Genomic DNA, 21,773 nt, shown 5'->3' on the forward strand with positions numbered 1-21,773 from the left:
TAAGAAGTTCGTGATCTGAACTACAATCAGCTCCAGGTCTTGTTTTTACCAACTGCATATTTGTCCGCCACCTTTGGCTACAAAGGATGTAGTCAATCTGATTTCGGTGTCAACCATCTGGTGAAGTCCATGTATAAAGTCGTCTCTTAGGTTGCTGGAAGAGAGTGTTATGCACAGTGAGTTGTCTTGGCAAAATTCTATCAGCCTATGCCCTGCTTCATTTTGTTCTCCCAGACCATGCTTGCCTGTAAACATAGTACTGTTATGCAAAGTAGCAACTTCAGTTCTTATGCAAGTTGCACAGAAATCTTCATCAGATGCTCACAGAGAAGGCCATGCCCTCAGGTGGACAAAAGGGTACGTATGTATGGCCATGCTCTAAGCAAATTCAGTTCTTTGAACCTGGAAGCGCAGGGGTGAGCATGTGGCCCTCCAGATGTTGGACTGCAACTCCCTTACCATTAACTATGCGGCTAGGGCTGATGGGAGATGCTGTCCAGCAACATCTGGAGGGCCACACCTCCGTTCCGCTACATAACGGATGAACGCTACATCCTAACGCAGGGCTCTGAGAGGCAGGCAGGCAGGCAGGCAGGCAGGCAGGCGGGCGGGCGCACGCATCTTCCCAGTTTACTCTGGTCTCCCTCGCCCTGCTTCTCTTCCGCTTTGGCCACGTCCCGCCCATCAACTCTTCTGTACATCCGTCCGAGGGTCGCGCTTTCCCCTGTCTCGTTGGTTTTCTGAGCCTTTGCGCTCGCCGTAGTCAGGTGATCTGAGCAGGAACTGCAGCCGGCATAGAAACCGAAAGAGCCCTGTGGAACTCTCCGCTTGCCGGGCGCCGCGATGGCTCCCGACCCCTGGTGAGTGACGGTGGGGAGAGACTTGAGCAGGCGGGTTGGCCGAGGTCGCGGGGACTTTGCCTTCGGGTTGCAACCTTCGACATAAGAAGGGCTGGCGGCGGAAAAAGTGAACCTTGGGCCGGGCCTGGTGGCAGCCAGCGAAGGGCAGCCGCCTCCCCCTGCTCAGCGTCGCGCATCCCCGCCCCGTTATCTGATGGCAGGCTGGGCAGGGAGGCGTGCGCCGCTTTTTCCTGTGCATTATCTCTCCCCTACACCCACCCTGGTTCCCTTTTGGTCCAGTGCGACGTTATTGCTGTGTAGGTAGAAGAAGTTGCACTTGCAGAAATTCTCCCATCTTGGTGCTGTATTGCTAAGCGGGGGGCGGGGATTACACCTAATATGATTAGATGGAAAGAAAGGCAGGTCACCTTATAACAGGGAGAGCGTCCTTTTCTCTGCATGGCAAGTTGCCCCTGCCAAAAGCAGTCGTCAGTCTGGACTAGCTTAGGTGCAATAGCCACGTACTGCTCTGTAAGTGATCGTGCCAGCTACATATGGCGAGTTTCTTCTCTATTAAATGTGTGTGTGTGCACGTGCACGCGCACACACATTGATATTTGTATTAGACTGTGAGTCCATTCGAGCACAAGGATGCACTAATCCATTTAGATACAGTTACCCAGTATGAGACATTTGGACATGATGGATAACGTATCTAAATATAGTGTGCTGGTTGACACAAGCTAGGTAGTCTAGAATTGGGCTTTTGGATAGGGATGGGGGGGGAGCTTGAATGGGAGAGTTTGGAATTTTTTAATTTATTATCTAAAATGTATACACTATCCTTCAATGTCATTAAGCATTATCAGGATGGTTTACAGGAAGATAAGGATACAATATTATAAAAACATCAAAAATAACAGTAAACAGGACAGAGCAGGGTAAAACTCTTAAGCACTAATAAGAGTAAAAGATTGAAAATCCTGCAAAAACAGAAAAGTCTTGCCTGCTGCTGAAATAACAGTAAAGTGGTCACCAGGCAGCCCTCTTTGGTGCATGCACTCCAGAGGTGGCTTGTTACCATCTGCCTTACTACAAATTGTGGGGCATCTGGAAAAGGGCAAGATGAATTCCAGTTCAAAAAGCTTTGCTTCATTTTGAATTCATGTCCCGCTTGTAATGGGGTTTGTGTCAGTGCCTAAGCCTCCTTTACTAGCAAAGTGTCTTACCTTTGAGGAGGGGATGAGGGTCACCCTGGAAGCTCAGAAGTGCCCAGTGAAGGAGGGATCAATGTCAGCTTTTTTCCTGTGCTAAATAGCAACTTTATGAAGTAATTTTTACCAGGACCATGGCATGGGAGGAAAGGATTAAGCCCCTCTCCCTGTAGCTGCTATTTTAAAAGGCGGGGAGGAGGGGACTAGCACGGAAGAGCAAACTACCAGCATGGGACCAACAGTGTGGTGCTGGAGGCAGAGCTGTGTGAGCTGTATGGTCAGCCCTACACGCCCTAGGCTAATTCACCAGAGTTGAAATCAGATTCAACTGCTTTTGTACGTAGAGGTGCCATCCTATCCTTGCTTTGGGCAGCAAAATGTATTGGGACTGCTGTGTCGATGGGATTTAAGTCAGTCAAAACTAACCATGTTGATTTCAATTGGTCTAATGATGGTATGACTAAGTGTCGATCCAACCCATTGTACGTTTTTGGCACAGCACATCATATTGAGCATTTCACAACATACTAATACTAGATGTTTGCGTCTCAGTATGATTGCTTTGCTGTCCTGTATTATTGAGCTTTTTACAATCCTGTGTATGTGCATGAGAGAGGCTTTTGAGGATCTTGAACAAAAGACAAGCAGTGCTTCCCTTCCCCATGGTTGTGCATACCTGGCCTAAGCCCACCACCTTATATTCTCAGTCAGCTACCCAAACATCACTGCGTGCCTGAGGTTCAGGCCTTATTGGTGCTATTTCTGTGGGGACACAGGAGGCTAATGCTGGAGTTTGGTATAGCAGCAGCTGCTTCAAAATTGGGCTGGTTTGTACTTGGCTTGTTCTTCTTCCCATTGTTGGCATGCCCACCAAATATCTTTGGGCTGTGAGAGTTAGGGCAGCTGGTGAGGCAAGCTGATTCTTTTTATGGTCAAGAGTGGTGTCTTAGCAACCCTGTATCATTCTTGTTCCTTATTGGCTACCTGAGGCAGCCTATCTCTCTTAACTTTGTGCAGCGACCTGAGGCCAATCACAAGGCCAATCAAAGATGGCAGTGCTATGCTGAGTGCTGACATGAGGCCTACAACTAATAGCAATTTTCATATTAAATCACAGTGATAGTTCTATTATGAAATATTTCTGTACTGCCATTTGGTTCTAAAAAGAGCCCTCAAGGTGGTACTAGTAAATCTCATAGCATGAGTAATTGGATACTTGAGCATTCTTATCCATAATCTTCCTCTTTCGTCTTTCCTGTTCTTCTTTTTTTTCTTCTCTTGCACAGTTCTCTTCTTTTGACTTCAAGCCTAATACGTTTCTTCTCCCACCCCCTCAGGGAAAGATGTTTCCTCAGAAGCCCTTCTCTTGGTAGTTCCAGATTACAGTACAAGAGTGCATGATCAACAGACTTTATTACTCCAATTCCACAAAGACACAGATGTTTGTTAACTGGGATGTTATTAAAATGTCCTCTTAACATTGAAGAGGGCAAGATGTTGAAACAAATGAGCATAAATGCTTCCCTCTGTTTTAAAACACTTAATGTATGCAGATACGAAGTGCTAACAAAGCCATATTTTGAAGGATTACTTAAAAATAATGGGGAACAAGATTTATCAGCTGCAGTTCTCAAATACCCAAGATCTAGATCTAGTAATCTCTGTATAATAGAGAATTGGGCCTTCTTTAAACCATAATTGCCCAAAAGATCAAGGGGAAAGCCTAGCCTAAAGATTGTCTTCTCAATCTCTCTCATCCACCAACTAACAAAAGAGTGTGAGAGCAATAAATAAATATAACTAGCAGGAGCTGCAGAAAAGTGCATATGTAGCATAAACGTTTTGAGGCATTTATCCAAGCCTGGCATGTAACTGATCAAATACCCATTTGCAGATAGATAGCTGCATTCCATGCACAGGGTGGTAAACCCAGAATCTGGTATTGTGTCACCACGGACCAAGGGTTGGGGAAGGGGATTTGCTGTTGTCTATAGGGATTAGAATGCCAATTTTGAGTTTTTATCTGGAGTTGGGAACCTGGGACAGGTTAGGGATTCTACTGGTGTACCATTCACCCCACTGCCCAGCAGGCATTCTGCCTGCCTGAGCTGACAGAGATGGTCTCAGACTTGGGGCTGAGACTTCCAGGATTATTGTCCTCAACATCCATGCCAGCTCAGTGTTTCATAGATGACATGACAACCATGGGGCTATCCCAACATGTCATCAGCCCAACGCATGTAACAGGTAACAATCAGCATTTGGTTTTCTTGGTTGGGCAGGAAGATGGTGATCCAAAAGTGGGATTTAATATCTATCCTTTTGTCATGGTCAGATCACTACCTGTTGAGGTTTAGACTTTCAGCAGTTTTTGCTCTCCACAAGGGTGGAGAACCTATTAGAATGGTTTGCCTCAGAGATGAATGGATCCTAGTGGCTTCCAGAGGGCTCTGGAGGATTTTCCAGTTAGTATGACTGGTGGTCTTGTCAATACTCTGGTTGCTGTATGGGACATGGAGTTGACCAGGGTGGTTGACACAATCCAGCCCAACTACCCTCTCCCCTTTGGCAGAGCCAAATTAGCTGTTTGGCACACCTTGGAGCTGAGGGAAATGAAGCAAGCGAGATGTCAGCTGGAATGCAAGTGGAAAAGGACCCCTACTGAATATGACTAAACACAGGTTAGAGCTCATTATTGAGCCTATTCCATGGCAGTGAGGATGACAAGGAAGGTTTTTCCACCTCTGTTGCATCTTCACAGTTTTGCCCAGCCTAAGTGTTCCAGGTTGTGAAAGGGTTATTACAGGACTTGGTCACACCCCCAACAGTTTGCTGTGATACATTTGCAAAACACTTTGAAGGTAAGATCACTTATATCCAGCATGACGTGGACTCCACTTTTAATGCAGACAAGGTGCTTGGGTGAGTTTGACTGACCACTTCTATGCTCAATCCTTGCCTGTCTTGGCTTGTTATATCTAATAAGCAGGGGATGCCCATTGGGTCCAGTAGGTTGTAAAGTCCTTCTTGAGAGATGGGACACTAAAGACAACTATAAACTGGTTGCTAACATCCCCTTCTTGGACAAGGTGTTCAAGCGCATGGTTGTTGATCAACTCCTGGCATTCTTGGGTGAAGCTGATTTTCTAGTTCCCCTTCAGTCTGGCTCTAGGCTTAGTTTTGGAACAAAAAGAAAGGCCTTGGTTACCCTGTGAGATGACGTTTGTTGAGAGAGAGAGACCAGGGGAGTGTGAGCCTGCTGGTTCTCTTGGCTTTCTCAGCGGCTTTCTATACCTTCAACCATGGTATCCTTCTGAATCAGCTGTCTGGGTTTAGGGCACTGTTTTTACAGTGGCTCCATTCCAACATAGATGGCCATATCCAGAAATTGGTGCTGTGGGATTACTGCTCTATTCTATAACAATTATGTCATGGAGTTCCTCAGGGCTCAATTCCCCCTCCCCAGCTATTCTACATGTAAATGTAACTACTGTGTGAGGTTATCCAGGGATGTGGGCTGAGGTGTCATCAATAAGCAGATGACACCCAGCTTTACCACTCCTTTCATCTCACCAAGGTGAGGCAGTTGATGATCTGAATTTGCCTAAGCAGGATAATGGACTGGATGAGGGCCAATAAACTGAAGCTCGGTCTAAGCAAGATCAAGACACCATTAACAGTACTGAGTGGTATTCAACCTGTTCTGTTGGGAATTGTGTTCACCCTGAAAGGTCAGGTGTGCAGCTTGGTGGTGCTCACCAATTCATTATTGTTACTTGAGGCACAGGAGGCCTTGGTGGCTAGGAGCGTCTTTATCAGTTTAGGTAATTTATTCCATCTGATACCAGATTATACCCTATCCGGACAGAGATAGCTTGATGACAGGTATCCACGCTCTGGTAATGTCCCGGTTGGATTACTGCAATGAATTGTATATGGGGCTACCTTTGAACATGGCTCTGAAACTTCAGTTAATTCAAACTGAGCTCCTAAGCGACTAACTGGGACTGGTCGATATGGTCATATGATGCCAATGCTTCATCAGCTGCATTGGTTTCTAGTTCATTTCTGAGCCCAATTCCAAGTGTTGGTGTTGACCTTTAAAGGAATGTTTCCTCACGTATGTATCGGCTTGAACCCTTAGGTCATCTTCAGAGCCTCTCCTTGGGGTGTGTCCACTGAAGGAAATTAGGCAGGTAGCTATAAGAAAAAGAGTCTTCTCCATTGGGGCGTCCTGTTTATGGAATACCTCCCCCAAGGAAGTTTCCTTGATTGCCTACGTTATCATCTTTTCAGTGCCAGGCAAATCTTTTTTAGATTTCATTATTATCTCCATTATTATCTTTTCAGTGCCTTTTTTTCCTCCCAGACATTTTAGAGACCCAGTTTTATGGCTATTCTTGTATAGCTCTATATTTGTATATTCCTGTGCTGTTTGCCATTTTGTATTTTTTTTTTATTTAACTGTTTATAATCACCCAGAGAACATTTGTTATTGGGCAGATAAAAATATAACAGACAAACTAGATAAATACATTTGACGTTAAAGCAGGCTTCTTTATGGTGCTGAGAGCCAGTAGTAAAAGCTGAGATTGAATAAATTGATTCTGATGAATAGTAAATATGAAAATGTAAATGAGAAGTGTGTATAAATTGCTTAACAGTATATCTTTTTTTGAAAGGTTGTCGATGTATGATTCTACTTGTCATACTGCCCAAGAGGTTGCTGAAAAAATTCAAGAACGCAACAGGTATCAGAGGAATGGTGAAAGTACAGCTAAGGTACCGTATACCTCAGAGATCACTCTCTTCCCTTGCTTTGCATTCTGTGACAGTCCTTAAGGAGCAACATAGAATGTCATCTTCACTGAATGAGCAGTGTGCTAAATCCATTGAACGGTGTTCTTAGTGGCTATCTCATGACTGTGCTGCTCCCTGCCCTCAAAGCAGCCTTCCCCAACCTCTTGTCCCCCAAATGTGTTGGACTACAGCGCCCATCATCTGCAGCCAGCATGGGCATTGGCTGAGGGTGAAAGGGTTATAACATAGCACAAAGACGAGCAACAGGTTCTCAGGATGCAAACAAGATTTTTTTTTTTATTGTAGGAATTTATAATACAACACATCTAGAGGACAACAGGTTGGGGAATGCTGCCTTAGAGGCTCATCAAATTCTCAGAGCCTAAATACTGGATAAGATTTGACTTTTAGGGCAGTATTGAATGCTGTCACTCCATTTATGCCATTGATGTAGCACTTGTGTAAGCCACCTCTAATGGAATACCAATAGCGTTTGCTGGCATGACGGGTTTTCTGTGGAAATCCATTGTGCCAGCATACGCTATTACTGTTGTGCTAGGGGTTGCTTACATTAGCACTATGTCAACAGCATAAGCAGAGTGGTAGCGTTGGATACTGCCTCTAGAGATTAGTAATTGGGTATTGTATTCTGTTTTTTCCTTGCGTTGTTTTTGTCAATTATTGTTACCTGCTTTGAGTCATAATGATGGAGTGGGATAAAAATTGGAAAGCGTATTTCTGGAAAAAAGTAAGGGTAGCTTTCATTGCCTCATTAGCAGTCTGTATCCTAGCACTATATCAGGTGGAAAGAGGGTGTCCTTGATCTAGGATAACCACCTCTGCTCTAGAGTATGGACATAGCACTTTACAAAAGATCATTGTGATGGAACATTGTTCTGGACATTTGTTGGACATACGTTTACTCTTCAGTCAAGTCAGTGCTTTGGCTGACTTCTGGCAAAGGCAAGCAGCAGCAGCAGCAGAACAAATCCAGTGCTGGGATAGAACAGAGCTTCTCATTTCCATGGCATTAATCTTGAAACAGGGAAGTGAAGCCCTGCTTGTCAGGCAAGAATCCACCTCAGTACCGAAAAGTGGATGTGGATGTGTTTCTCTCATTCATATTTAAGTATTTATGGGAAACACCATTGTATCACTAGTGTACCTCCATAGAATCATAGGGTTGGAAGGGGCCTACAAGGCCATTGAGTCCAACTCCCTGCTCAATGTAGGAAGCCTGATTCCCAGGCAGTGTCCCATCTAAGTACTAAACAGGGCTGATCCTGCTTAGCTTCTGAGATCAGACGAGATCAGCCCTTTGCTGTGTCGCAAGCTTGCTTGCTGTGTGAAACAGCCTTCAGATCCAGGCGTCTGGAGTCGAGGAAAGTCAGCTGCTTTTTAAATGCAACTGTATGGTTTCTACCTCGATCCTCTTCCAGGGATGGCTTTTTCCCCCCTGTCCCAGAATTGCTTAATTATTTCTCAGGACCCTTTTTCCTCCTGTTGGACAACAACTTTTTCAGTGCTTTGAGGGCTTGTTTCCATAGAAAGGAATCTGTAATTAGAGCAGCCATGTGCCTTGTGTCAAGACCACCTAATGCTCCTCTGTGCTCTTACTGTACTGTAAGAATTGCGTCTCATGATACAAAATGCACTATTAATTTGACAAACGATTTTACAAAGAGAAAATACCATGGTTGTGCGTTAGTAGGTTGGAGGCACTTGCTCAGTGAGCAAGTAAGTAGCCAGCATTTGAATGCAGTGTAAACAGACTTCCAGCGATGGCAATATTTATTGCCATAACAACTGATGTTATGGGCTGACATTGAAAAACACTCAGCAGATCAGTCATGTTGTCTGTGTCCAGGGAAAGTTTTAATGAAGAAATATGTCCTTCTACCATATCTGCCAAGTAGGGGAAATGTCAGCAATGTCTTGTTTGTCTAGGCTTTTGCCACTTTTGTGTACTTAACATTTTTAAAAAATGCATTGAGAAAAGAGAGCAATTCTACTCGCATTGGGACTGAGAGACAAAAGATAAGGAGGGCGTAAAGAAAAATAATCATTTTCTCTTAAAAAGGTGATTAGCTCCCGGACTTTCCTTTCCCCCCGTCTTCTTCTCTTTGTTTTGTTGACTATCTGTCTTTCTATATACTCATAAGAAAACTAGAAACATTTCTCAATAAAAAGTATACTTAAAAAAAGTGGTTAGATAATTAACTTAGACATCATCTATTAAGAGTGTTTCCCTTTTTTATGAATTGCAGCCAGATAAGAGCCCAGCTAAGTGCTTGTGCAACAATCTTGTAGGTGAAATTAGTCTTGTCTTGCAGAAGTGTCTTCTGGTAGATCGTGTCCTCAACAGAATGTTGATCTGTATTCCTAAGCATACTTATATGGAAGGAAATCCCATTAAAATCAATGGGTCTTTACTCCGTAGTAAATGTTTTTAGTGCAGGGACGTTCATGAATTTGCCATACACCTATATTATGCTTATGCTACAAGACCCTGGATGGCCATGGGAGCTGCTGATTCACAGTGAATTGTAGCCTGGGACAGGTCTTGTGAATGGATCACATTGCTTCATTATCTTAGATTATAGTGACATCGGAATTCCTGGACATGGGCTGGGTTAACTGTCAGTTTATGCCACCTTTGCACAATTTACTGCTTTTTGACTTTCAATAGATCGCAGCAAGGGAGCTGCTCAAGTAAACATGAAATCCTGACCCAGAATTAGGTTGTTGATGAATGACTTAGCCCCAGGTTCCCCACAAAGGCACAGTGCACTGTGGGTGAGAAGCATCCCCCATCTGGTCATGCTCTGCTCCTGAAATCGTTGCGTCTCCTCACTGGGCCATGCAACTTGACTATCCAGGACTAACTGAGGCTCTTTGGCATTGTGGTATGGTATGAGGACTGACTGCTGTCCTTTGGTGAATTGATGAGTTGTAAGCTCTCATATTTTGTATTGTTTTATGTTGTACTTGTGGCTTTAATTTTTGTGAACTGCCCAGAGAGCTTCGGCTATTGGGTGGTATAGAAATGAAATATGAATGAATGAATAAATCCTAAATGGAAAAAATTATCTAAGCTGACTGACCTTTTTCAAAGTCATGGAGTACAACTAAGCGTCCTTTTTCACACATACATTGGTTTTTTTGAAAGCTTTTAGAAACATTGCAAAACAGAGGCAAATGCCATATTGGAGTTGGAAATCAGCAGGAACATAGTCTGTATGTATAGCTTTGAGTTTGGCAACCTGGAGTTCTTGATAGATTTTTAAACAATCCTACGTAGGTGACAATTCTTTACTTTGATGGAGGAATAAATAAGCTATGTTTTGCTTTTTTACTTATTGGCTATGTGTTTTTGGATGGTCTCATCTGCTAGTTCCTTGAGATGGGCTCACTTATTTTTCTCTCCCACCCTGTCTGTCTTCAGCTCAATGTTGCCATCAGGTCACTGTTGCAAAATCTCAAAGAAAAAACTGATCGTCTGAAGGACCTGTTGTTTCACTCTGTATCAACACGTCAGATGTATCCATGTAAACAGTTGTGATACCTGGAAGGCCAGTGAGAGAAGAATGGGTTCATCATTCTATTTTGGTTCAGCTGTGTGTGGTTTTTGAAGATCCTGAACAATCTGTGGAAAACCCAAATGTGGAAATGTTTGCAATCTTTATTTTATATCAGGTGTTTTGTTATGTACCTGCAAGCACTTCACCATAGCACTCCTAACTAAATGCAGCAATTGTTATGTCTGATCTGACTAGGGCCAACTTCACACATGTAACTAAGTGGGCATCTTCATGGAAGCTATGCCCATGTGGTTGCATTATAACTAGTCTTAGGTAACTAAATAAATCAGGCTTCCATTAAGAGCCATTATGACATCTACTATGCTTTGTTTAAACAGGGTGTGTAAGTTTTATAGAGTTATAAAATTTGAGGTAAGGACTGTAAAATATTTTGTACATGGAAAACTGCTATAAAAATGATAGCCATCTGTCCTCAGTTTAGTGATCTGTTCTGGGTATTGAGTTGAGGACAGGCGACTATCATTTTTATAGTAACTTTCCATGTGCCCAGTATTATACAAGTCTGTGAAACTAACACACACATTTTAAGATGAGGGCAGAAATCATGGCTACACAGTGATGCTTAACATTTCCTTATTTAGTCATCGCAGAATTAGATAATTTAACGTGGGTCTCTCACATCTAAAGTTAACATACTACTTCCTAGGCTGATAGGGGTGTGTGTGTGTGTGTGTGTGTGGTTCTTTCTAGCTTGATGAATACAGCATTTCCAGATGACTTGATTTATTGTTTGTTTTTAATACTTAAAGCAGGAGTTGTAGCCATTTTACTCATTTCTTTTTGATGATCAACCTTAACCCAGTTGCTGCAGAACACAACTTGAAGGGGACAGACGGCAGAACTTAGTGGATAACCTTCTCACACGGCACAGACAGCTTCAGGCATCTTTCAAAAATGAAGGCACAGAACCAGATGTTGTAAGGTATGGTATTGCCACTTTTAAATGAGCAGTGCATAACAGTAGCTGTGTGTTGATGGCAACTCTGAAGCATCCATGTTTCTGTGCCCTATTTGTGCACAGACCCCCACCTGCTCAATTTACAGGAACATTATATTTGGTCAGTTTCTCTTTTCTTCATGATAGTCATTTTCATGCCTTCTATAAATAGCTAGGCCAGTTCACATATCAAACACTGTTGAAGATTGTAGTGGCTATGTGTAGCCCATTGTCACAGTACTGTAGTTGCTGTTGCTGGTTCTTAGATAGGCTTGCCAGATTGAATGCCAAATGTTGCATTGAGGAGCAAGCCAAACATTAGGGAAGGAGGTTGCATCCAAGTCAGTCATAATAAAAGACCTGAGTTGGCTACTGTCGGAGGGAGCTATCCTGTGGTCCCTAGGAGGGCATCCCAGGCACCATAGGAGTGCTTGGAAAAACCCTTTCAAGGCTGGAAACAGTGCTCCAACCTCAAAAGGAGAGCCAGAGATCCGACCCTCCTCCCCCAGCCCCTCACAGCCAACACACAAAGAAAGAATCACACCAGCTGCCCTCTGAAGTTGGAAAAGAGACCTTGGAGGAGGAGGAAAGGGGGTGTTCTGGTGGAGGAGACTGGAGAGGCCAAGATAAAGATATCCTGAGCCTCCTCCAGCCTCCTTCCCTCCCCCTCCAAAGCACCCTTGCTAGACGGGCTGGAAAGCCCATGCAGTGAAAATTGCCAAAGACGGAGGACAGGGAGGCAAAGGTCGCCTCCGCCTTTCCTCCTGTCCTGCCAGCTTCAGCCCAGCAGGGCATAGGAATCTTGGACGCCTCTGAGTTCAGAGGCTTCTGAGCAGCGAGGGCACAGTCAATAGGATTTAAAACCAGAGTCCAACCAAAGCAGACTTTAGCAGAACTGATTTAGAAATGGGCACAGAAATCACACTAGGTAGAACTTCAAGTAGGAATAACCATGGAAGGAGCAAGCAAGGATCGGAATGAATGTGTGAAATGATGTGTGGGGTGAGTGAAGCAGGTAGACAAGAAGCAGCTGTGCGTAGTTGGGTTTAGGCAGGGTGGCTTTGTGTTTTTTGACATTCTGTTAGGACACAGAAAAGAGGGAAGAAAAACTGGCAAATTAGAAAAAAGTAAGCCATGTGATCTAGAGCTGCAAGCTATCTGCCATTGGAATTCTGTAGCATTGCTTCTATTTGTCTTGCTATGTGGATGTGCTTAGCAGTCCGACTATGGAAGATCTGTGCCTTAAGAAAGCCAGTGGCAATAGAATTTTGAAAGAAGACGGGTAGTCGTACTGGTCAAGCAAATCAGTGCAAGATGTAACCTTTCTATTACTGATGGCCTAATATATCCTCTAGTAATATTGAATGGATATATTTAAATTTTTATATTGAAACGTTTGCCACTTGCCCTGAAGTGATAGAATTAAAAAAATTATGCTGGAGGCAGTTTGGATTTGCCTAAGCTCTCCCTTTCTCTAGAAGTCTGGAATTGTTAAACAATATATACATAACTTAAGACATTTTAGATGGATAAAATGCATCTTGGATTGTCTGTGTTGCTGAGAGAAGAACGGTGGAAGAATATCTAATCCATTAATTGTGTCATGGTCTTGTAATCCCCTGATAAGCAGTGCAAATCCTTCAAACTGTGTTGTGTGCTGGATTTTGCTTTTAGCTAGTTTAACTGAGCATGGGAAATCAGTCAGGCAGTGGCTTCAATGTTGATGGAATGTCTGAGCTGAGTTGTTGTTTATTGTATGCTCCGGCAGTAGCACAAATTGAGTCTTAGTAACATTTTCTTGTGAAATGTTTCCTCACTGGGATATTGAAAATCAGTACTACTGAACCACCAGCAGGAGGAGCATATGATTGTTGAGCACATCCATCTGTTCCGGAGGCCACAGAAATGCAAATTGCACCTTAAGCAAGGTTCCTTTTAAATTTAGAGTTTTAAAATATTTTCCCCTCTTATTCTTAGTTTTCTGAACCAAAAGTAAGCTACGGTCAGGGCCAGAAATATTGGAACAAGGATAACTGTTTTGGCAGTTGGCCTCTATACCACCACATTGAAGTTGAAAGGAAACACACCCAGATGGTAGCGAAGTCAGGACTTTCAGCTGTAATTCAAGGGGTGAGACAAAAGTGGGGCACGAACCATTCTGGAAGGACAGCCGGTGGCATCCCCCCCCCCATCGTTGGTGGCTCATAAGTAATGGAATGAATGGCTGACAAGTAGCTGCATGGCCAGGTGTGGCCTGTTTCCTGGGTACCCCATGACCAAGCAAGCAGATAAAAGGCCTGGAGGTGGTTCTGAGTGTTACATTTGCATCTGGTAGCTGTTCACTGGAACTCCCAACATGAGGTCCAAAGAGGTGTGCATGTGAGTGAAGGAGGCCATTATTAGACTGAGGAAACAAAATAAACCCATCAGAGAGATAGCGAAAACAGTGGAGTGGCCAGCACAACAGTTTGGAACATCCTGAAAAAGAAGGAATTAACTTCCAAGCTCAGCAACAGCAAAAGGCCTGGCAGACCATGGAAGTCAACTAAAGTGGATGACCGCAGAATTCTGCACATGGTGAAGAGGAACCATTTCACAACATCTAGCCAGGTCAAGAACACTGTTGCGGGGGTAGGCATGTCATTGTCAACATCTACAGTCAAGAGACGTCTTTATGAATGTAAATACAGAGGCTTCACAACAAGGTGCCAACCAATGGTAATGCTCAAGAACACACAGACCAGATTAGCCTTTGCCAGCAAACACCTAAAAATGCCTTCCCAGTTCTGGAATAAGATTCTTTGGACTGATGAAACCAAGATTAACTTGTCCCAGAATGATGGGAAGAGAAAAGTATGGGGAAGGAAAGGAACAGCTCATGATCCAAAGCATACCACATCATCTGTCAAACATGGTGGAGGCAGTGTTCTGGCATGGGCATGTATGGCTGCCAATGGAGCCGGGTCACTGGTGTTTATTGATGACCTGACTGCTGATCAAAGCAGCAGGATAAATTCTGAAGTTTATGGGGCTATACTTTCTGCTCAGATTCAGCTGAATGCTGCCAAACTGATAGGATGCCGCTTCATATTGCAGATGGATAATGACCCAAAACATACAGCAAAAGCTACCCAAGAGTTTCTCAAGGCAAAGAAGTGGGATGTTCTTCAATGGCAAAGTCAGTCACCTGATCTCAACCCAATAGAACATGCTTTTCACTTACTGAAGACAAGACTGAAGGCAGCTGCAGTAAAGGCCTGGCAAAGCATCTTGAGGGAGGAAACTCAGCATTTGGTCATGTCCATGGGTTCCAGACTTCAGGCAGTGATTGACTGCAAAGAATTTTCATCCAGGTATTAAAGGTGATCCTTAAGTTTGAAATGATGTTGGTTTGTTCCATTACTTATGAGCCCCCGATAGGTGTGTGTGTATGCCACTGGCTGTCCTTCCTGAATGGTTAGTGCCCCACTTTTGTCAAACCCCTTGAATTACAGCTGGAAGTCCTGACTTCGCTCCCATCTGGGTGTGTTTCCTTTCAACGTCAATGTGGTGGTGTACAGAGGCCAACTGCCAAAACAGTTATCTTTGTTCCAATATTTCTGGCCCTGACTGTAAATATTACACTGGACCTGTTATTGTAAAAAAAACAGCTAAAGCCTGCTTGGTACTAGAATTGTGTGTGGTGATGGAGGTGGTCATGGATCTCTCTTGGCCAGCTAAGAAACTTTAAAGCTATAACTCTTACCTTATTTGAAAACAAAAGCCATTTCAGCTTGTCCTTGGTTAGGTCTGTATCCCTTCGCTTTTCCCTTTGGATGCACTAGCCACTGAGCTAGTGAGCCCACCCCTTTGGGGTGGGGGTCTAGAATTATAGAAACACATATTTTGTATTACAAGCCAAATTTCTGTAATTCCCTTTTCAGAATATAGATGTCTTGTGGCCATGCATGTGTGTGTAGTGGGGTCATGATGGTTTTATTTTGAATGTGTGAGTAGGCATTACCTTTTGCTCTTCCTGCATGTGTATGGTGGTGCCACCTTTCTTTCTCTGATCCATCCTTAAAGTATATCCTACATTTTCAGAAGTCTGTTCTACCCTCCCCCACGCCAATGCTGCCATCCCCTTCATTAACCTTCTTGCATCAGTGATCACATGTCTTATTGTCCTCATGGTGTGGAATTGTGAAGGCATTCTCAAAATTAATCTCCGTTTATGTTTGGTCACCATTCAGTGAGTTTGCATCCTTTGAAAACTGCTTTAATGGGAGTTCTCTTGGCGTGGTACAGTGGCTTTAGTACTTCTAATTCTTATTTTAAGTGACAACTCGGGCTGTGATATAGATCAGAGCATTGCTTTATGTGGCGCCAAAGCAGTTTACCTTCCAGCATTGTCAGCCTTAATTAGGACACCACTCTCCATAATGAGAAGGGTTGTGCTGTTTGCATAGTTGCCTGAATAGGGTTATTTCTCTCAGCTCAAAACATTTTCTTCCATTGCTTTTCAATTAATTGTGCAATATCTATGTATCTTCTATTGTAGTTTTTCCTCTGGGAAAGGGATCTTGTGTGCACAGTCTTGTACACTGAATGCTAATGGCAGAAACCATCCAGAGAAATTTTAGAAGGGCAAAGATGAGGTGCCTGGAAATTGTGCAAGGTGTTATTTTTGCCCACTGTCTTATTAGTTGCCTTGCATCCATGGTGCAAAGGAGGAAATGCGTTCAGAGGAGGAAATTATCCCTTTGCTAGACTTCTTACCAACAAATCTTTTAAGGGCGTAATCCTGTGCAGATAGTCGTCAGCCTCCGAAGTTGGAGGTTGATAACTATCCAATGCAGAGCAGCTGGAGCATGGAGGCCATAGGATCGCCTCCATGCTCCAGCCACCCTACATTTTTGACTAAACAGGTGGTTTTGCTTGTCTAGCTGGGGAGCTTTAGAGTGGGAGGCCGTGCGGTGGATAGGAAGCTGTGTAACATGGCTGCTATGGTGCTGGCTCCAACCTTCATTCCCAGAAACCAAAAAATCCTACGGCCCTCTAGACAGTGTCTAGTGGCCATAGGATTGCTCCCTAAATAAATAAAGTTGTAAATAAATGGGGATGGACATGCTGTAACAGAGTAAGGGAAAAGGAGCTCCCATGCAACCTTCCTGCAAAACTAATAATGCATGTTTTTCTAAAGGCAAGAGTGGGATTGTAGAGCAAGGCTTTCACAATGCAATTAGAGAAGTATCTACTCACCTAGGGCCCCATCTCTAGCTTCCTGTAGCAATGGTTGGGGCAGATGTCCCTGCAGATAGCTTGGGAAATATGGAGATGCTTCCAACCTATTACCTCAGTTTCCCCAAACTTCCTCTTGCATCCCAGTCTGGCAAGGATGATATTTGTGACAGGCCAACTTCCTTCCCTCAGCAATACACCAAACTTCCCACTACAGTCTGAGCTGAAAGTAAAAAGTTAGAGGTGGAGTGGTGGAACAATATAGTGGGTCATGGCAATGAGATGATGCGATGTTCACTTTGTGTTATGAGAAGGGGTGTTCAGTGAGTCCTGTTGTTGCTTTGAGAATTCAATGAATCTCTAGTGAAAGTGGGAATTAAAGTTAAAAAGAGGATGGTGATATGGTGTATGTCCCTTGTAGGAATTTAGTATCTTCCTAAATTTAGAAACACCAACAGCCATAAGTAGTGATTAAAATTATCTTCCCAGAAACCTCCCTTATTTACAGAGCCACCACAGAATTGTGGAGCTTTTTTTTTTCAGTGGAGACTTGACAGATCCTGAGCTGAGCATCTTTCAGAATTGCTGAAAAGCTTTACTTGTAGCTGGCATTGGGTGCCAAGCACTCAGCTGGCTACAGGTAGGATATTTAATATCTATCTGTCTTTTGAATTACATTTATGTGTGTATATATACTAAATGTTGGAAACCCTTACCCCAAGCCCCTGAGATATAGTAGTCCATCGGATTTCAGTAATCTGAATTTATTTGTGTGTGTTAGCATAGCAAATAACATGAAAGCAGCACCCTGGAGTGAAAAATGGGAACATTCACTATATTGCCATGTAGAGTATTTAAGTCCCCTGTAAGTGGCTTTCAAGATTTATAAATAGCATTTAGTAACCATTTGTGAATCCAAGTTGAAATTCTCAAAACACTTCAAAGATTATTAATATATTGTCATATCCTTAAGGGAAAATGTGCTTAATCACACAGCCTAATGTCACATGACCTGAGTTTTGTTTAAAAATCAATCTTGCTGATTGTTCTAAGGCTTGAAAGCCTTAATGTGTGGCCATGGTCTAGGCAAAGGTCTGGTTGACTAATCTGTGTTACTTGGGAACTTTCATAAGAATGAACCAGTGAAACAATGTGTTTGGGAAGATAAGCTGCTGTTTGTCAAGTAGAGGCACAACCCTTGATTATAACCCCCCAACATCTTTTATATTTGGGCACATTGCTAAGCCTTTTAATTAGTTAAATCTGCTCCTATAATCAAAAGCTATCTGCACACTCCACTGTGCTGTGACGATTTCAAAGATTTAAGTGATTAACTTGGCAAAAGCAGTGGGTGGCTAATTGGATAAGCTTTAATCTTCACACTGCCAAAATGAAACAGAGGAAGATCAGAGGAAGGAGGAAGTGGGCTCTCTTGGGTGAGAAGGGAACTCCCAAACATGTCAGAAAGATTTAAAAAAAAAAATAGCAGCAGGTTGGTCACTTGTCACAAGCCAAACTAGAAGCCACGGCTAGGGTTGAATCTGTGACCCTACATTTTCTTTCTTTTCTTTTTTCACACTGGCATTATAAATGGCAAAGGCTAATTCTCATTTGAGGTAGTGGGGCCACAACTGTGAATTTTGGAGCAGAGCATTTGGCTAGAAAAACATACCTTGAGTGGGGCGGGCCTCTGTTGGGAGTGTTGCTTTTAATTTGAAGGTTTATCATTTTGGGAGTTGGGAAATGTCCCTTAGGAAAGTTTGGCTGGTGGCTTTTCTTAAAACAAACAAAACCCCCTCTCCCACTATAGTATATTGAACAATCTTCTAGTTTAAGCCATTTGGATTATGTATGTATGTATGTATGTATGTATGTTGTTTTAATGTTTTAATATAATTTTAATTGTTTAATTTATATTTTAACTTTTGTATATTTTCATATGTTTTAATTGTATATGTTTTAGTTTTTGTAAGCCGCCTTGTGTCCCAGTACTGGGAAAAAGGCGGGGTATAAATATATATTTATTTATATTTGTTTGTTTATTTATTTATTTCCTGCATTGTTGGGTAATATGGTCCTTCTTGCTTTCTCATGTAATAATCTGAATGATACAAACTAGTCTTTCTGGATCCTTTTAATTGTGGATAATTTTACTTAAAGACAGGCAAGTAACTGAATGACCTTTAGGTTCCTAGTATTCCGGCAAAGTTGTCATTTATAGTAGCTTACCAATTGAATAAAGCTGGTTTGAAACTCTACTCAACAGTAAAAAAACTAAAATCATGGCATCTGGCCCCATCACTTCCTGGCATATAGAAGGGGAAGAAATGGAAGCAGTGACAGATTTTATTTTCTTGGGCTCCAAGATCACCACAGACAGTGACTGTAGCCATGAAATTAAAAGACGCTTGCTCCTTGGGAGGAAAGCTATGGAAAACCTAGACAGCATAGTAAGAAGCAGAGACATCACCTTGCTGACAAAGGTCCGTCTAATCAAAGCTATGGTTTTCCCAGTAGTAATGTATGGTTGTGAGAGCTGGACTATAAGGAAGGCTGAGCGCCGAAGAATCAATGCTTTTGATCTGTGGTGCAGGAGAAGACTCTTACGAGTCCCCTGGACTGCAAGGAGATCAAATCAGTCCATCCTAAAGGAAATCAACCCTGAGTGCTCATTGGAAGGACAGATACTGAAGCTGAAGCTCAAATATTTTGGCCACCTAGTGCGAAGAGAAAACTCCCTGGAAAAGACCCTGATGCTGGGAAAGATTGAAGGCCAAAGGAGAAGGGGACGGCAGAGGATGAGATGGCTAGATAGCATCACCGACGCAATGAATATGAACTTGAGCACACTCTGGGAGAGACCGCAGGACAGGAAGGCCTGGCATGCTATGGTCCATGGGGTCACGAAGAGTCGGACACGACTGAACGACTGAACAACAACAACCAATTGAATAGTCAGCTTAACAATATTGGCTTTAATATAGATATTCTTTCTGTGTTGTGTGTAAGCCTGGAGATCAGTTTTTAGATTCCTCAAAATTGGAGGCTTCCATATTAGTTGGGACCCAAAATAATTTAGATTTCAGAAGAACTGCTGTCCTAGTATGTTGCAGCTGAAAAGCCAAATGAGAGAGACTCTAACATCTTAAAGCCTGACTATTTCACTGTAGTATGAGCTTTCAAAGGCAGGGCCTACCTGCCTCATTAGATCTGAATAATTTAGATCAGTACAAAAAAGTACTGGTTGGGCCAATTAACTGGTGTATAAAATGTGTCCATTGTTTTTAGTGGAGGGCATGGGAGGAGGTTGACTAGAAAACATCATATGAAATCAGAAGTTGCTTCATAGCTCTTTATTCCATCTGCACTCTGAAGTTTGTGTGGAAATTCAAGTTATCTTGATATGGGAATAACCCAGAGTTTCAACCACTCCAGAAGCCTACATTTTTGTGCCATTTCACTAGTGATCAAATAAGGTCCCTAACAAAGATTTAATGAGCACAGCTAGCATAGTCATGCTCTAGTATGTAAGGAAAGGTTGATTCAAATTATATCTGTTGCATGGTGGAAGAGGGGAGTGTGCCTTCCCTCCCTGCCTACCTGACATGCCTCCTGTGCTTCCAAATTCACTGGATGTCCACGGGGAGGATGTAATATTAGCTTAGAATAAACGTGCATAAATCCCAATGTGCATAGCCCCAAATCCTGTGGTTGATTCCTGAATATTTATCTGGGGTATTAACTGTACAACATGGTCCTACAAATACTGGTTTTCATGTGCATATGGCCTGTTGGAACATTGCACCCTGCATGGATGCCTGGTGATGTCTGAAGGAAGGCATGTTCTCCTTCTGCACCCCAAACATTTGATGCATCTGAGGAGTGAGTATTGTTGGCTCAAGTACAGAGCACTTATGCCAGGGCAACCTTTTAAAAAATGTAAGTAAAACTAATATTTCAGAGATGGCAAAATTGAGAGAGAATATACCTGATTCATAGCATGGCATATGTTAAATTGGAGCTCTCTCTCTAGGACAGGGTCTGGAGGGGTTTTGTGCAAGTTCCATTTTTAGCCAGCAGGTGTAGTGCCTCTCATACTGAAAAACCATAAACTTCTCTGTGTTGCTGAACTCAGTTTCCCAGGGATTCTGAAAGGCGGTTCTTGGTGTTCTCTGTGTTAAAATCCTTCCCAGGGAAAGAGAATTCTATTCAGCAACAAATGCTGATATTTTTAAATGGCTGCCAGCCTGATCCTGTGCATGTTTACTTAGAAGTAAAGCACCACCAAAGTTAATGGAGCTTATTCTCAGTTGAATGTACATAGGATTTCATTTCTTTGATTTAACAAGGCTACAAGAATGCTTGCACACTTTTTGTGATCTTTGAGTTGGCCTAATAAACATATTATACTATACAGATTTAAGAAGTATATAGGCATTCTTATTTTCACCTCAACATTATTTCCAAAATGCAGAGCTTCCAAGAAAACCTCTGCTTTGATTTTACATTGCCTTATGTTCTCTTTGGGCAGTGAGGCTGTTCATGAGAGAGTGCTATCTTTTTACTTATTTTAAACATTTTGGGTAGAATATTGGAAAACCTCCTGTAATTGAGTGAGTTTATCTCTGTCCATGACTTCTTATAACTGCCTCTGACACTCTAAAAATGTGGAGCCCCTAGATTTCCCCCTCATCTGTCCTTAACATGCAGAAAATGGACCCTTCACAGATAGCAGTGCTGAGAATAAGTATTGCACTACTTTTAGCTCTTCCAGATGTCTGATTTCTCCCAATTATTTTGCAGGTGACTAACACCCTGATATGCTGGAGTCCGCTTGCTGTTTTCAGCTAGTTGAAATGTGCTGCGACAGGAGCAGCACTGTCAAAGAAAGCCAGTGATGGCAGCACTAATGTTTTTTTTTAAAATATGTTTAGGTCTAGTCTAATGGCAGGTGGGATCGGACAAGGTGTAACAAACCCATGGCTTGTGGAGGAGCCTGAGGAGACAAGAGGGCTTGGCTTTCATGATATCCAGCAGCAGCAGCAGAGGATTATAGAAGGTAAATCTTCCTTCTTGTTTTAAGTTGTAGTTATCTCACAGAGACTGTGCATAGGCCTCATGGCTGATACCGCTGGTATTGACCACATCATTCTATTCCAGC

At 42.8% G+C, this 21,773-nt stretch overlaps 1 protein-coding gene across 9 annotated transcripts in view; it reads left to right on the plus strand.

Annotated features, from left to right (window-relative positions):
- Positions 1–765: 765 nt before the first annotated feature.
- The window catches only part of STX8 (syntaxin 8), a 152,813-nt gene continuing 131,805 nt past the window's right edge, over positions 766–21,773 (plus strand). For 6 of the 9 annotated variants that reach the window (XR_014788327.1, XR_014788326.1, XM_084838363.1 and 3 more), the window contains exons 1-5: positions 766–860; positions 6,736–6,835; positions 10,299–10,393; positions 11,267–11,377; positions 21,547–21,671. Coding sequence is in view for 7 of the 9 variants with exons in the window: in XM_084838363.1 (XP_084694489.1) it covers positions 844–860; positions 6,736–6,835; positions 10,299–10,393; positions 11,267–11,377; positions 21,547–21,671 (448 nt within the window). In the remaining 2 variants the exon portion in view is untranslated. Of the gene's footprint in view, positions 861–6,735; positions 6,836–10,298; positions 10,394–11,257; positions 11,378–14,488; positions 14,746–21,546; positions 21,672–21,773 lie in introns of those variants that run through there. The other 3 variants (XM_084838368.1, XM_084838367.1, XM_084838362.1) reach the window with 3 other exon arrangements.

The sequence above is a fragment of the Heloderma suspectum genome, chromosome 2 (assembly GCF_057233095.1).
Source record: "Heloderma suspectum isolate Gila_16-S chromosome 2, 16-S_ref, whole genome shotgun sequence".
Classification (NCBI taxonomy): domain Eukaryota; kingdom Metazoa; phylum Chordata; class Lepidosauria; order Squamata; family Helodermatidae; genus Heloderma; species Heloderma suspectum.